The sequence below is a fragment of the Pelodiscus sinensis genome, chromosome 16 (genome assembly GCF_052426305.1).
Source record: "Pelodiscus sinensis isolate ZL-2025 chromosome 16, ASM5242630v1, whole genome shotgun sequence".
Taxonomy (NCBI): Eukaryota; Metazoa; Chordata; order Testudines; family Trionychidae; genus Pelodiscus; species Pelodiscus sinensis.
The window spans coordinates 19239096-19255987 of NC_143067.1; the positions used below are offsets into that span (position 1 = coordinate 19239096).

The 16892-nt window shown below is 40.0% G+C and overlaps 1 protein-coding gene across 1 annotated transcript in view; it reads right to left on the bottom strand.

The window, feature by feature from the left end:
• Positions 1–1740: 1740 nt before the first annotated feature.
• Positions 1741–16892, bottom strand: part of NR3C1 (nuclear receptor subfamily 3 group C member 1) — a 164952-nt gene continuing 149800 nt past the window's right edge. Inside the window, exons 7-9 of the mRNA XM_075900312.2 lie at positions 8226–8356; positions 5626–5783; positions 1741–4996 (exon numbers count right to left, since the gene is read on the bottom strand). Of these exons, the coding sequence (XP_075756427.1) occupies positions 4844–4996; positions 5626–5783; positions 8226–8356 (442 nt within the window). The 3' untranslated portion in view covers positions 1741–4843. The remainder of the gene's footprint in view (positions 4997–5625; positions 5784–8225; positions 8357–16892) is intronic.

The window sequence follows — 16892 nt, forward strand, 5'->3', positions numbered from 1 at the left end:
GATAAACCGCAGTCCAGGACTTTACCCTGCAACCGCAATATAGATCACACAAGAAAAGGGTTTGGTCATTACTGTTGTAATGGTATAATTACTGCAGGCTTATCTCTTAAGTTGTTGCTGCTCCCCCTTTTATTACTGCTGTGCAAACAGACTATTCAAAATATGTTGGAACTATGCCTAAACAGTTTTATATTGTAAACAATGCTTTGCTGAAGAATGTATTCACAGTGCTTGCTGGATGCATCTTAAATATGCAGAATAAATGAGTGTTCAGTAGTTATTGTTTTGATTTTCTCCTGGCATTAACCCTTGCAAGCTTCTCATGCAGCCCTCACAGCAAGGACTTTTTATTTACATCATTTACGACTTCAAATTCATCAAAATTGTAATACTAGCAGCCAGATACTCTTTATTTCCAAATCCATTTGCTTTTCCTGTATTCCTTTTAATTTGTATTTTTCTGACTTTAATTTAGCTTTACTGAGGGGCTGCACATTTCACATAATTTTGAATTTTAGCAACCAGAACCCCTTGCATGCCATAACTTAACTACTGAAGAGACTGGCTTTAGATCAACACAATGTTCATTTCTGTGTATGTGGTGAATGGAGAAGAATAAAATAAACAGAATGAGTTAAAAGGCTTCAATAATCTTTGTCAGATACACAACAATAACTCTACCAAAGCATTTTGGAACCATTTAATGAAAAAAGCAGAATTTTATTATGTGATTTCTGTCCATTTTTTGGCATTGCTGTAAATGGTTCGCATTTACTGCAACTTCTGTACAGATGTGTGGTTTTGTATTACCAGAACAGCAAATTTAAATGAAAAATAAATGTTCAACAGTTCCACACAGGATTTTACAGTCTAACATTTCACTGAGTAGGTGAAAACTACAGAATTGTTACTACAGAATTATTCAGCATGAATAAAAAACTACAACTTTTATTTTTAAACGGGAGTCACTGGTTTTAATTTTACACTGTTTAAAATTACTGTGATAAAAATAATGAAAAAAGCTTTTTAATATGCCATACACCAGTATAATATAGTATCTGTCCCCATTATATATCTTTTGTTTAATATACAAAATAGAATAATGACACACTGTTGAATCTATGCTCTCAAGCAAATTAGTCTGGGTTTGGGGTATCTTTTCATACACACAGCCTTTTATCAGAAGAAAAACCCTCCAAGTATTTAAAAAAAAATATTGTAAAGAGGCTCTATTCCTATCCTGAAAAATTTGTTCCTATGTGACACTAATGGTGCATCAATATCTGGCTTTGAACTTGACAAATGGTAGCGCTTTTAACCACTCAACCAGTATATACACAATCCCCTTTTAAACATTCTCTCCTTTGGTTGGCTCCTGCAGTCAAAACTCACACAAACAGTTCCATATGAGACTAAGTGAAGCAGGATTGGGCCACTGCTCCAGGCACTTTCTCCTCCTCTTTTCCTGTTCTCAACACTTAATTTTTGAGAGACGAGAGAGGCTATTTTTTAAGCTAGGTTGGCACTTACACTCTTGCTCTCTAACCAGCTGCAAAGCTCTTAACAGATTTTAAGTAGAATTTTGTTTTACAAAAACACTGTACAAAATTGAAGTTCCTCCTCTTGCTATCTCATGCTCTGGCTTATCCTATCTAAGGCCATTCCTTTCAGTTTCCATGTGCATTTATAACATACAGCATGTATCTCTAGGGCTGTCCAAATGTCCCTTTGTCAGATGTATGCACTATGTGATAAGGCACTGAAGAGACAGAAATCAAGATTCTCTCTGCTTTCTCCAAAGTATAGGTTTTCCCAGTGCTAAAAAACTAAACATGCAGGGAACATGTACATGATTACACATTTAAAATGGTGTGGGTTTAAGACTTTAACAGCACATACAGAATGAATTTTTTCTTCCAATACCATAGTCTCCTCTCTTCTTTGAATCCATAACTCAACAATGAATACATGGGCACACAGATAAAAGGGGTTAGAGCCTCTTTCCTCTGATGTACTTATTCTCACAAGGCAATACTATTTTGTTCATTTTCATTTCAATTACTTTTCTATTGGCAAACAAATAACAGCACAAATCTTTGTCCACATATACTATGAAACTTCTTGAGAACTCTAATTGAGGTATCTCAGACTAAAATAAGAGATTAATACATTGGAGTGTCTTAGATTAAAGTTTTAGATCACTCTCTGAATAAAAAGTTTTCAAGATCATACTTGTAATTGAAGAGCCTTTTTAAAAAGCAAACACTATTAATCTCCTAACTGTACCTCAAATAGCATGAATTATTTTCATCGAGTTGGGTTGCCAATAATAGTTAAAATACTTTTCAAGGTTTAGCTTAACTGTTACAAAATGTACATATTCTTTAGAGATCATTCAGAGAGAACAGAATTATTTTTATTAAATGTCATAGTTTACTCCAAAGTACTGAATATAACATCTTTGTAATAGGTATAACATTCAAAAAACAAATTTAAGAAATGACAAATATGCAGTTTCCTATTCACCTGGAAACAAACATTTGCTGAACACTAGAAATGTATTAGTGTATTGTGAACAATCTATGCTCTATATTTAAATATTGCTGGTACCTGTAAGCACATTATTGCCAATTTTTTCAAACTGTTTTTGCTATTCCATGTGAGGCTGTATATGAAATTAACCCCATAAGTTCAGTGATGTACATACATTTTTTCGGTTTACATTTTTCTGCAGTGGAGGTCAAGTAAACCTACAAAGTGTGAAGATTTACTATTGGAATGTGAAGGGTAACCAAACAGGGGTGGTTCCAAGTTCCAAGCTGTGGTTCTATACAGTGATCTAATGAATGTAAATTTCAGCCCTAGAATCAACCTACTCAATATGGGTTTCTTCCTTCCTAAGAAGATAAACAAATGAGAGAGAGAGAGAGAGAGAAAAGAGTACCTCTTTGGATATCTAACACCTATTCTGCCACAGTATTAATATTTCCAGAAAAACCACAAATTGCATGGGTTACCATTCAGCATATTTGTGACCCCCTACAAAAACTAAAATCATGTGTCATGGTAAAGCAATCTGTCATCTAAAAATCACTTATTTTACACTATACAAGCTATTTAGCAATCATTCAATAAGTTGCTTTTAAAGCTGCAGTAGTCCTTCCCTTCTTTGCTTAGACTTCCATTAGTGAATATACCAATTATATATATTTGAAACTATAACTAAATATAAAAATATATTAGGGATTTCATGTTTTATCAATTAGATTTTTGTCTATTTTCTATTAAATAATTGGGCTATTTTGAATAAAAAAATCTAATTTCAGGGTGGCTTAGTAAGTATTTAAATTATGTTTGTACAGAAAGTTGTTAAGGTGCACATAGAAAGGGCTACCACAGCTTCTCAACCTTTTAAAACATCATTATCAATGGTGACAAGAAGTTCACAATACATATGGTAATTTTATGGCACACTAGTAATTTGACATGAAGGGATGCAGCTTTACAAAGACAGAAGTCTGACACACAATTCTAAACTCCAAAATCAGTAGCGGAACCTTCCTGCTCTTCAGGAAAAGTAGATGAACCGATCAGTGACAGATGAAAATGTGAAAATGGGTGACTAAGCACACTCAGATTTGAGGTTTGTATACCCAGCAAGTTATAATTTGTCAGTACAGTTGATCTGTTTTACTGTCTGCTTTAAGATAAAGGTCTAATTGAAAAAAAAAAAAAAAAACCCTTCAAAAGCCAATAAATATTAAAAAATACTAGGCACAATTACAAGTCTGTCTCATAAGCCAAAGCTATTTTCCCATATCAACTTGTATGATGAAACATTTACGTGTATGGAAAATGTGAATTTCTCTACATAAGAACTATTTTTTAAGCTATGCATATTTTTTGTGAAAGTTTCCTGATGGGTAGTCAGGACTGATCTTGACATTAATGCAGCCCAAAATTACTGCACTTATGGCTGTTGTATTATATGAAAAATCAGTTCATTTTCTGTATAAAATAGCCTGGGCTAATTGTCTATGAATCTATATTTGCAACACATTTTCATAAATACCAAAAGTGTGTTTAATTCATGTTTACTTGGGTTAGATTTGAGAATACTCTATCCTCCACCCTTTAAAAAAAAGCCAAATTTGTATGATCATCTTGACAATTAAAACAAGTTACAAAAGCCAACCCATTTTCACATGAATATGCTCAAGGATTAATGGCTAGAGGTCATTTAGGAAAGCTACAAGCTGCCCCACCTTAAAAAATAGTTGTACAATAGGCATTTTGAAGTATTACAAAAATCATGTAAGAAAAAAATGAGCAAGCCTAGGTTCACGGTATATAAAGTTAAAGGAAATTGCTAAAACCAGACAGTAATAGCTATAAAAGGCACAACTTCCCTTTTCTGATATACACTTGTAAACTTTCTTCAGGTTACATGCATAAATCAAAATGCTACCTTAACTATACAAAAAACCCAAACCATTTTACTGGAAAAAAACAAACAAACAAACAAACAAACCAGAAAATGTTATCCAGCCAACTGCAGTAATTACTAGTAGAATGCTCATAAGTCAGCCTTAGATCTCCGCACCACTAGTACAGGTGCATATAATGGTTAATTTTCTTTCCTTTCCTCTCCCTCCCCATTCTAATCATTCAATGTGAGCAATCCGCTGCTTCTGTAGTTTAAGTCTTGGCCCTCTGTAAACCATATGTAGTGCATAATAACAAAAGAAACACCGTTGCAAGACAAAATTAACAAGTCTGATAGTTTGTACAAAAAAGCTATAGTTTAACATTTTCTTAAGGCAATCTTTTTGTATTAAGGCAGTCACTTTTGATGAAATAAGAGCTTCTTGATATTTCCATTTGAATATTTTGGTATTTGATTGCTGATGATTTCTGCCAACATCTCTGGGAACTCAATACTCATGGATTTGTCCAAAAACGTTTGGAAGCAAAAGTTTAGAAGATTTTCAACCACCTACAATTGACAAAGAGAAGGTTTACTCTCACACTAGAGCACCAACCTCCCCTCCTCCCACTTTTTTCAGTTTTATTCATTTTTGCTATAAAGAAGATTTTGTATATACCATTTTAAAATTGGGATAAACCGAAACTATTTTAAAATTTAGCTAACACATTCATATTTTAAAGGCTGTAATGTTATATTGACTACTATGTCTTTCTGTAATGATATAATAGGTTAAAAACTACTATAATAAATTTTAAAACATTTTTGTGTTACTCTTTTTTAGAAAGAGACAATACATTTTAAATCTGGTCAATTTCAAAACAGAAGTTAAAAGTAGTTTAAAGTATTATTACACTTGCCCCTGAGACTGTCTACCAAAATTGTGTGCAGTGCACAGAGTAAATAAACCAAAAAAGGACAAAATTCTCTAATGACCTTCTAATAATCTTCTGAGATGTTACCTATAAGACGACAGAAATACAAATACATTTCTCATTTTTTTAACGCTAACAATGTCCAACAAATTATTTTATCTTAACCATTTTATGTGGTCTGATAAGTTCAGGTTATAAGGGCATAGTACCTTTACACAAACTTATCTATACAGAATGCATGCAGTGCACATTTTAAAAACTTACATCATGCATGGAGTCCAAAAGTTTAGTCAGTTGATAAAATCTCTGCCAGTTCTGGCTCGAGTTCCCCTCTCTCTTCACTATGGCTTTCCCCAGCTCTTTGATGTACGTCATACGAATCTCATCAAACAGAGCCTGACTCTTCAGGCCCTCCTTGGGAACTGAAACATTGAAATTAACCTTTAAGATGTTACAGATCTCAGCTGGTTCTGATAATACATGTCATTATAGAAATGTTCTCTTCACATTATTTACATGACAAAAATTGGCAAAGGGGAATAAAATCTGGGATTTACATTTTAATATATATCTGGACCTAAGCAGGATTTGTCCTGCAATTGTACCTTCTGGAGTCTTTGGGTCAACTGAAGTACAGGTCTGTGCACTTGAAGTGAGTGTAGGGAGTTTCTTTCTTCTGTGCACTGAAAGTTTCTTCCTATGGTGGGCTCAGGAAGCCTGCATAAGGCAGCTGTTCAATTTGATGCAGAGAAGAGATAAGAACTGGATGGGTGGTGGAGAGTAGATAAGGAAGAAAGAGCCTGGGAATGAATTAAGATGGGGCTGGAAGGCAGACTGAGGCAAAGAGGGCAATGAGACTGGAAAGGGAGGGAAGGAGGAAAGGGTAGACGAGATTGTGGAATGGGAGTGAAGGGGGGGGGGGGGCTACAGCAGCCAAGATGGAAAATTTAAGACTGGTATTCAGTAGGGAGTGGAAATGGGGTGGAGGTAGAAGACAGATAGATCAGACAGGGATGCAGTGTGTTTGTCGTAGGAGAACTAGGACTGAGTGGGCAGAGCTTGTTTCAAGAAGGGCAGACATCTTTGAAACTACCTGCAAAGTATTTGTGATGGTCCACAGACTGACAACCTACTACTGCTATCAGTTACTATATAATTCCACATGGCAGATATCTGCATGGTGAATATAATTTTTGCAAAACTGCTGATTACCCACATCTTTGTCAGTATGATCCCTTATGATGGAATTAGGTTGTTCCAATTTGTTTTTTAAAAATCTAAGACATTTTATATGCCTCCTCCCTCACACCCAGAGGTAAAAGAGCTTTAAGACTACAAAATCAAGCACTCATAAGAAATGCTAGAGTTAAGATTGTGCAAGCTGAATTTTGCCTGCTTGTGAAAATGCATCATGATCCAGTCTTCAATTATATTCTCCTCAACCCCTGCCACCAATCTCTCATTCAGTGCACAGTCTGGACCCGCTCCATAGATAAATCAGGACTACACAGTGAAGAAAACTGTTGTCACTAGGACCCCTGCCTCACGTGTTTGCAGAAGTTGGAAGATGTAGTTCCTGTCTCATTCATTTTACAGGAAGAGAAGGGATGGTCTCATAGCAAAGATCTCTCAGTGCTGCCCTGGACAATTGCATTCTACTCCTGCTTCTGTCAAAGAATTACAATGTGATGCAAGGCAAGCTCTGAATATGATGCAAGGCAAAGCACTGAAACCAAACTCTTCACAGGTGGTCATTAAGTGGTTATCATTTTCTGGGTACCTGACCTGAAATCCTGTAGTCTGATTTACAGAAGTGCTTATCTTTTGCAAACTGAAGTCAATGGGCGCTGTACTTGGAACATACAAATTGCCATGAGACAAGCTCTAAAAATCAGGTTGTAGGTGTCTCAAACTGGACATCAAACACTGATGGGTAATTCTGACCATAACCCTTCTGTACCACCTCTGTAAATGGGGTTAATGCCCAAATTATCCTCTACTACAATCTCACGAGCAGCGAGATCTGTGTATCAGCTTGAACCAATGCTGCTTTGTGGGCCATTTGTACATGGAATAAGAAAGAGTACTGTTGCCGTTTCCTCAATCCTGAATGATGATTCTGACTTGCAAGTTTTCTTGGAGGCCAAAAATTCTCAAGCAAAAGTTCTTTTGACAATGTTACTTGAAGTCTCATTTTCGAAAGTGAAACATCTATGGGACATGGGTGCTTCTGAAAATTTACTTTTAGCCTGGGGTTTGAAGCAGATCCATTATTTTGTATAGAATAGCAGCACAGACATTATCTATAGGATGGTGTCTAGAGAATTAGAAAATGACTTGGTACACATCCCCAAAGATTTATACTATATATCCAAAACAGTCAAGGAGTTTGCAGAGTTTCTCAACTTCAGTTTCCAAGGACCCACGACACACATAAAAGTGTGGAGCTGAGAGGTTATGAATGCTTCCTTCCAAAATAACCTTTGTCCCAGTTTTTGGGCTTAGCAGGCAAAGCCTGCACTAGGTTCCTCCGCCAGGGGAAAAGAGGGAAACTACTTATGGAATAGCTTGGAGTTTTGCACATTCTGAAGATTTTCCCTGTGTGTTCTTGAAACAAATATCTTACCACTGGATAGTTTCAATTTAATAATATGTCTAGTTATAATCAGCAGAAGCAGTTTCTGTAATAGCAGCATGCAGTCATGCTAGAAGAGGAGCATTTTTTGCACAGCGTTCAGAAAGAAACTCAATTTTGAGCTTTCACTGTGTGAGAGATACCTGCCATAGCATCCACCTACCGACACACAATCTCATAATGTTTGTAAGATTCATTCTTCACACAGATTTTGTAACTGTCCACTTACCTGTAGAGAGAAGCATCAAGGTTTTCATGCAGAGATATTCTTCATATGACACTTGAAGCCGTGACAGCTCATTGGAAACCATAAGCATATGTTTGCATTGGTCATACATACATGGTAGATTCATTCTCTGCCTGAAAAACAAAAGCATAAAAATCAATTAAGTAAAAGATCTGGCTCTCCATTTCTTCATCTAAGAGGTTTTAAAAAAAAAAGGGGGGAGGGGGAAATCCCACAAAAGATTCTTAGTCTATGCAGTAAAGTTTCAACAGAGGAATTTCCACTTCCAACAACTGGTGAATTTATTTTGGACAACTGATCTGATAACTGGATCTAGAGGATGGCCAGAAAACGAAGTGGGAAAAAAATATTAAAATCCCACTTTGTATTCTGGTAGAGAAATCCAGTTTCACAACAGAAGCTTATTTAAGCCAGGCCACACACTCCTACTAGCAATCCTACTGGTTGCCAAAAGGCAACTTTTGAGATTTCATTTGAGGTAACAAAACACATTTTCTATTCAGTAGTTTTGCGACAGGTTTCTCTTCCCAAGACTGGCATTAAATCTTAGATTTAACAGTGTGATCCATCACTGGGTGCAATGAAATGAAATACCACATTAAGAGGGGATTTTCAAATGGGTCCCAGGGAGTGAGGTGTCCATATCCTATTGAAATTAATGACCCCTGAAAATCCACTCCCTCATTGCCTGCAGAATAAATAAATATGACAGGAAGGCAAAGGAAAGCTACGAGAGGGATCACAATGCAGTTACTCCTTTTGCACACCAGGAACCAGAAGAAAGAAAGGGCAGCTGCCTCACGGCACAGAACAGCCAGCTGCAGAGAGAGCCAAAGCGAGGAGGCCTGGGATATGGGAGGGACGGACAGACTGCGGTTCAGAAGGTCTAGGGGACAGACCGTTGTAGGGGTACTATGGGTATAGGAGCTGGTGGTGTAACAGTATTTAGCCATGGACGGAATGGCAGGAGGAGTGCAGGGCTATATGGGGATGAGGTGGGACACGTGTGTCTACATAGCACCCTTTCTTCGAAATGGCTCATTTCGAAATTTGGTACTGTCTACACAATGCCAAATTTCAAAATAAAGCGCTATTCTGAAACATCCCTTAACCCTCGTGCAATGAGGTTCAAAGGGACACTGGAATAGTGAACCTGTTGTATTTCAATATAACAGGCTTGCTTTTAAGACATGGAATAGCTATTTTGGGATACCTTTGGTATCTGCAGTGTAGACATAGCCATGGAGATATATACAGGTATGGTTAAATGAATGGGGAGTGTGGGTGCATGGGGACAGGGGAAAATATGCCTGGCTGAGTGGGGAGTGGCTAAGGGTCAGCCAGGGCTTGCATGGGGAGAGGCTCCCCATCTCCTTAACACCTTCCCACTTCTCCAAAAACTGTTGTATATCTCTCCTCTCCATAACCAACAACTCTCCATGTTCACTTTCACGTGCCTTCCCAGCAATTACTTCACTCTCCCCTGCTCCTCGGTTACCAGTCTCCTCCAAGCTTTTGCAGTTTTGAGGGGTGTAGGAAATATTCTTCTGTATTGCAGTTTAAACGTATTATTACTCATTTTTGTAATAATGTACCTAATAAGGAATTAAAAAAAAATCCAGAACCTTTTTTTGTTGTCTGTATTGTTACCGACATATTTTCTGGCAAGTATTCTGCAAGTAATTACCAAAATTACTGAAACTGGAGTGACGATAGTGTATTATTTTGACAAATAATATATGCAGAATTTTGCAAGTTTTAAAATATCGTGTGCAGAATTTTTAATTTTTTGGCACAGAATTCCACCAGTGACCCCAAAAGCAAAACTAGGACTTGCATATGAAATTTCCCATTTCTTTTCACACCTAGAATCTTTTTTAAGATCTCTTTCCAATATTTCATGTAAATGAAATGAACTCCAGGAACTTTCATAAAAAAAAAACCCGATTGAAACCAAGAAAGAAAATGAATTGAGATGAACAGTTTAAGAATTTGGTGACTGCACAGTAAGAAACATGAACAGCTTTTTAAAACTGTATTAAGACTGACATTTGTGACATTTTTCTTTTCCTATATATTTCCCTGTAAACTACAGATCAAGGCTGGGCAATAATTTTTGATGGGGGAGCCACTCCAAGAATTTGGAAAGTGGTCAAGGGCCACACTCATCCATATTAATGGAGGAGGTGCGGGGTCTGGGATGGAGGTTGAGTGCAGAAGGGAGCTTGCAATAAGAGACTGGGGTGCAGGAGTGGGTGTGGGGTCTGGGAGGAAATTGGGTGAAGGAGGAAGTTGTGACCTGGATTAGAGGACTAGCGTGCATGGGTCTGGGTTGTGACCTTGGGCAAGAGAGGGTTGTGACCTGGGTACAGATGGGGATGAAGGGGTTTGGGCTGTGACCTAGAGCAGAAGGGGGGTTTGACTTGGGGCAGGGCACTGGGGTGCAGGGGCTTGGGTTGTGACCTGGGCCAGGAGATTGGGGTACAGGATCTGGGAGGAGAGCTGAGTGCAGGAGGGGGGCAGAGGGTTTGGGTTATGTGGGAAGGGGGAAAAAGAATGTGGGAGGGGATATGGGGGCAGATTTGGTTTATGTGGGGTGGAGGGCCAGAGGGTTTGGGTTATGTGGGGTGTGGGGGGGAAGATTAGGGTGCCAGAGGCAGGCCGAGAACCAGCCAATGGGATTGTGCTGGGGGGTGGCAGTAGTGCTCTCCCAGGCTCACAGCTGTTCAAACAGAGCCCCACAATGCGGCACCATCCACTTTTCTCAGCAGTGGTGGGGGGGAGGGGCGGAGAGGCGTGGAGGAGAAGAGTTGCCTGAGCCTCCCAGGGCCAGATTCAGCCCGTGGAAAGTATTTTGCCTAGGCCTGCTATAGACTAATACAAGAATTTAATAAACAAGAAGCAGTTGAAAGTATACACCGTATTCTTACAAGGCAACAGACCATATGAGTCTGTGAATAAAGATTAAGAGACTCAACTTTTCTGTGAGACCTTGACATAATCTGCTTGGTTAATTTTCCGCTGTCTCTTTCAGGTACCAAAAAGTGATATTCTTTAACTTTAAAGTAACTGAAACACATTTTGTCACAAGGTTCAGCAATTTTACTCTTGTAAAGTATTACCATGCCTGGGCAGAAGGTTAACATAAATATTATAAAACAAGCCAGTCTATTATTTATTTTTATCTATTATAAATATACCCCATCAGTAAGTGTCTGAATGCCTGTACAAAATCAAACACAAATGTTAATATTACCAAAGCTACATAAAATGCACTCTCTACCAAAAGCTATAGTATAAGCATATCCCCCCTTCAGACAAGGCTAAGTAAACAGATGAGCTTTGCACTGTGTCCTGAAGGGCAACAGACAGGCTGTCAGAACAATGCGAAAACTAATTCAGCAGAGAGTTCTCAACTCTGGAAAACAGTCTGGGAGCAGGTCCCAGACATTCCATTCTGAGATCTCCTGGCCAGAGAGCATCAAATGACCTCAGCTGCTTCAGTGTGCACAGGGAAGAAGGAAAGTGAAAAAGGATTATGTACCAATGATGGAGCAGGGAACCAACAAGAGTCAGGGCTCCTGGGTTCTTTTCCCAGGTGATTTTGGTAACTACAGAGTAATTTCATTGCAATTATACTGTTACTAAAGGGTATGTCTACACAGCAAAGTTATTTCGAAATAACAGCCCTTATTTCAAAATAACTTTCCTAGCGTCTATACAGCCAAACCACTATTTCAAAATAAATTTGAAATAGCGGAGCACTTATTTTGAATTTGGTAAACCTCATTCTACGAGGAATAACACCAAATTCGAAATAGCTATTTCAAAATAAGTTCTGTGTAGACATCGAGGTAGACAAGCAATCAGGGAAACTTGAGAACTGGCTGTCCCGGGGAGTCCCTGTAAGCACAGACCTCAGATAGCCTTAGGCAGCAGCCCCACACAGTAAGCCCTGACCCAGTACCCTGCTGGAACTGGTTCCGGCCAGCCTTAAATGCGATTCAGAGTCCACTCAGCATAGACGCGCTATTTTGAAATGCATTTTGTGTGTAGATGTGATATTTCGAAATAAGCTATTTAGAAATAACTATTTTGAAATAAGTTATTTTGAAATAACACTGTAGCGTAGACATACCCAAAGCGTGCTTTTCCTTTTTGAGTATGTAAGTCTGTTTTTGTAAGAAGAACATTAACTAGGTAACAGATTTACTCATTACAGGTTGAACCTCTGTAATCCGGCAACCCTGGGACCTGACTAGTGCTGAACTAGAGAATGTGACAAACCAAGGGAGGTCAATATTGGCTAGCTGCATTACCAAGACTTCCATTGCTTACTGGGCTCTTAGAAGACATATAGGAGTAATTTGGAGTTAAACAGCAGCACAGAACATTATGAACCAGGACTGGTGAATGTAAAAAACATTATGGGACCATGGAAAACTTGGCCACACCCATGATAGATGGCGATCTGGCTAACTAATATCATGCCGGACCATGGATGTTGCCAGACCAGAGAGTGCCAGAATAAAGAGGTTCAAACTGGATTCCTATAATGGAGTACTTGCTTAGAAAGTGATTTTAAAATTGATGAGAGTTAGGTCATTTTACTGTTTATGAACCAATTATGTCTCATTCTTTTGATCATCTAGAAGTGCAAGGAAACAAACTAGGGAGTTATTTAACAATCAACTATCTCAGTATTTAGTCAACTGCCAATCTCATGCCATTCAACAAATGGTAAAGAGATACACTGTGTGTTTCAAACATAAAATAATGAGCCAGTCTCTAAAAGCAAGAACTGGATCCTAATGCATAAAAGTCTGTTTTAAAGATTACCTTCTTTGAACTGGTCTTAATAAAAATATATAGAATAGTGGAGTAAACTTTACATAGACTATACAATGTAAGTTAAAATCGATAAAGTTTACAGTTAAAGGGCATATGAGGTTTGTGTGGGAAGCAAAAGAGAGTTAAAGGCATGTGATTTTCAACATTTGATATGAGTCACTCAGCTCTCTTAAATCAATGAAAGAATAAAATCAGTAAACAAGGTGCTGACACTCTCAACAACAGACTGTACTAATTCAATAGTCTAACTTACAACCAAATATTATTAAAGGAAACTGTTCTGGGAATATGAAAACTTGCTTCTTAAAAACATTTAAAAAAGCCAAAATACTGAATTTTCTTTTCACTTAAGTAATGCTTTATAGGGCATTGCTATAACATTGTGGAGAAAATGAAATAGAGGAGCATACATCAGAATGAAGAACAGAGAGTTGATGAGTTGGTGAACAGGCAAATGAGAAAAGGAGTTTCAAAATATGATTTATAGAATCCTCTTTTAAAACTGTTTCATGCCACAGCTGCATGTGATTTGCTGTTGCTTCGTATGATTCATGTACAATTGGGACAACTGAAGACAATAGTTGAAATAAGTTGATATAGGCTCTGATATAAAGTGTATTTTGCAAGGCAATTTTTGACAATAATGATGCAGCACTGCAGAATTTTACTTTCACAGTGCTAAAATCTTAAAACATGTTCTGGAGCTAGGATATGTTGGGCTGCCAAGCTCCACCCCAGCTTTTAAAATGGGTCATATAAGTACATGCCATAGTAGGGCATTTGTAAGCCAATACACATACACCTTATATGTGGCTTTCTACATTTCAAGATATAATGTGACACATTTGTTAAGCATTAAAATATTAATCCACCAAAGAATATGGGAACGATTTTTAGAATTTGATTTTGTACTCCTTTCCCAGGCCTTCTTAATTTTGTTTTTTTTTTTGGGGAGGGAGGGGAGGAAGGGAAGGGTAAAGGTATTTTTATTTCAATGGGTGTTAGGAATCAAGATCAGTGATAAGTAACCTGAAGGCCACCAGGGTGAACTGTGGGTCACAACATTCTGCTGGTATTGACCATCTGAAGCCCCCCCCCTCCGCCCCCAGCAGCTCTCAGCACAGATCTGCACCCCTTCCCCTGTAGAAACAAAAAAACCTAGCTGTGGGCACTCTGCTAATCATCTGGGGGGCACTCTGCTAATCATCTGGGTGGCACTAGAATCTCTCCTGAGCAGCTGCAGAAATGCAAAGCTTACAGAGAACATTGTCTTCACCTCTCTGAATCACACCCTAGAGTAGCAGTACTCACAAACAATTAATAAATTTCTGACACTATCTGGTATGCTAATAAAAGCTGTGTGCATGCTACACTATGACAGAATTTTAAATACAGGCAGTCCCCGGGTTACGTACAAGATAGGGACTGTAGGTTTGTTCTTAAGTTGAATCTGTATGTAAGTCGGAACTGGCGTCCAGATTCAGCCGCTGCTGAAACTGACCGCCAGTTCTGACTTACATACAGAATCAACTTAAGAACCCCAAGCGTCCCCAAGTCAGCTGCTGCTGAAACTGATCAGCAGCTGATTCCAGGAAGCCCGGGGCAGAGCAACTCTGCCTCGGGCTTCCTGTAGTTAGCGCTGGTCAGTTTCAGCAGCGGCTGAATCAGGACGCCTGGGGCAGAGCAGCTGGGGTGCAGACCAGGGAGACGGGGAGCAAAGCCTCTGAGGACGCCGGCAGCGGGACAGCCGCGGGGCATCTGGGCTGTCCCGCTGCCGGCTTCCCCCGCGGCTTTGCAAAGCCACGGGGAAGCCGGCAGCAGGGCAGTCCAGGCGCGCCTGGGCTGCCTCGCTGCCCGAGCCCCTCCGCGGCTTTGCAAAGCCGTGGGGGGGGGGGAGGGCAGCGGGGCAGCCCAGGGAGATGCGGAGAAAGCCCCGGAGTACACAGGCGGCAGGACCGCGAGGTCCCGCAGTCCGTGTACTCCGGGGCAGCCCCGTTCGTAACTGCGGATCCAACATAAGTCGGATCCGCGTAAGTCGGGGATTGCCTGTACTAAATAGCACATTTTATTTTGAACAATCTTTCCTTCTCTCCTTATCCCATATAGTTTTGTTAGTTTCTAAGGCTACGTCTACACTGCAGAATTATTTTGGAATATGCTATTCCAGAATAGTTATTCTGAAATAGTTTATTTCAAAATAGCATGTTTACACTGCAGGAAAGCTTCAAAATCAGTCCGAGGCAGGCTTCCCTAACGTAGACATGCAATCTCGATTTAGAGCCTCAGAAAGAATAACTCAGAATGGCCCTGGTAAAGGGCTATTTCAAAATAGCAGAAGTGGAGCATCTATACATGCCTTATTCAAAATAGCTATTTCGGAATAGGCATTATTCTTCATAGAATGAGGTTTACAGAAGTCAGAATAATCCAGCTGTTATTCCGAAATAACTTTGCTGTGAAGACACACCCTAAGGTGCCACAGGACTACTTGTTGTTTTTAAAGTTATAGACAAACATTGCTACCCCTCTAATACTTGGAAATATTAAGACCAGGTCTTAATGAAACTTACCACTCTACCTGGGATTGTGAGTCTGTTCTGTTACCTAGGTTAAACAGGGTGGAGCCTAGTTCATACCCGGATGTGAGACCTTCAAAACACAACTAAGTTCAATGGAAAGTGGTATTAGCTATTCAACAGACAGTAGTCTTCCCTTTCAGTTAGCACTGGACCAAAGTCCCAGCATGGTATTAAGGCAGAGGTAGGCAATAATTTTTAATTGGAGCCACTCCAAGATTTTGGCAAGTGCAAGGGTCACATTTCTACCAATGGGGTTTGGAGTCCGGGACAAAGGTTGGGTGTAGAAGGGAAGTTGGGGTAGGAGACTGGGTTTAGGAAGGGGTGTGAAGTCTGAGAGGGAGTTTGGATGAAGGAGGGGGTTGTGACCTGGGGCAGTGGATTGGGGTGCAGAGTCCAGAAGGGAGTATGGGTGCAGAAGAGGATTCTGGCCTGCGGGAGGGGCTCTACAAGTGGGTGCAGGGCCTGGAAGGGAGATATGACCTAGATGAAGGAGGTCCAGAGGGTTTAGGTAATGACTTGGGGCAGGGAAATGGGGTGCAGGGTCAGGGCAGGAGCAAGAGGATTCTGGCCTGAAGGAAAGATGTAGGAGGAGGTGTAGGGTCTGAGAGCGAGTTGTGACCTAGGGGAAAGAGGTATAGAGAGTCTGGGTGGTGGCTTGAGGCAGGTAGTTGGGGGGGTGGAGTGAGAGGCAGGTTCTGGCTGGGAGACACTTACCTAGGCAGCTACCAGTCAGCAGCCCTGCAGGAACCTGAAGGCTTCAGTCACAAGCTGCTCCAGGTGGCTCTACTCTGAGTAGGGTGAAGGAGTTTGGGGAGGGGAGAGGAGGAAGAAGGAGACTTCACTGGCTAACCCTGCCATCAGCAAAATATCTCAGCTGCCATTGGTCAGAAACTGGCCAATGGGAGCTGAGAGATTTTGCTGAGGGGCAAGACAAAGCACAAAGCCTCCCTCCTCACTCCCAGAATGGAGCAGCCACATTTAAAGCAGCTGCCATTGCACTGTGCTTAAGTGTTCCAGTGAGGCAGCTGTGGGCCAGCTCTGGTGGCTTGGCGGGCCACATCTGGCCCCTGGCAGCCTCTTGCCCACCCCTGTATTAAGGGATGCTGTGTTTCAATTGATGCCATCTTTTGGGTCACAAGTAAAAAGGTGGCCCTGGCAACTTGTGTTTTTTTAAAATCTCAAGACATTTTTTTTGCAGTTATAGGGATATTGCCCTGAT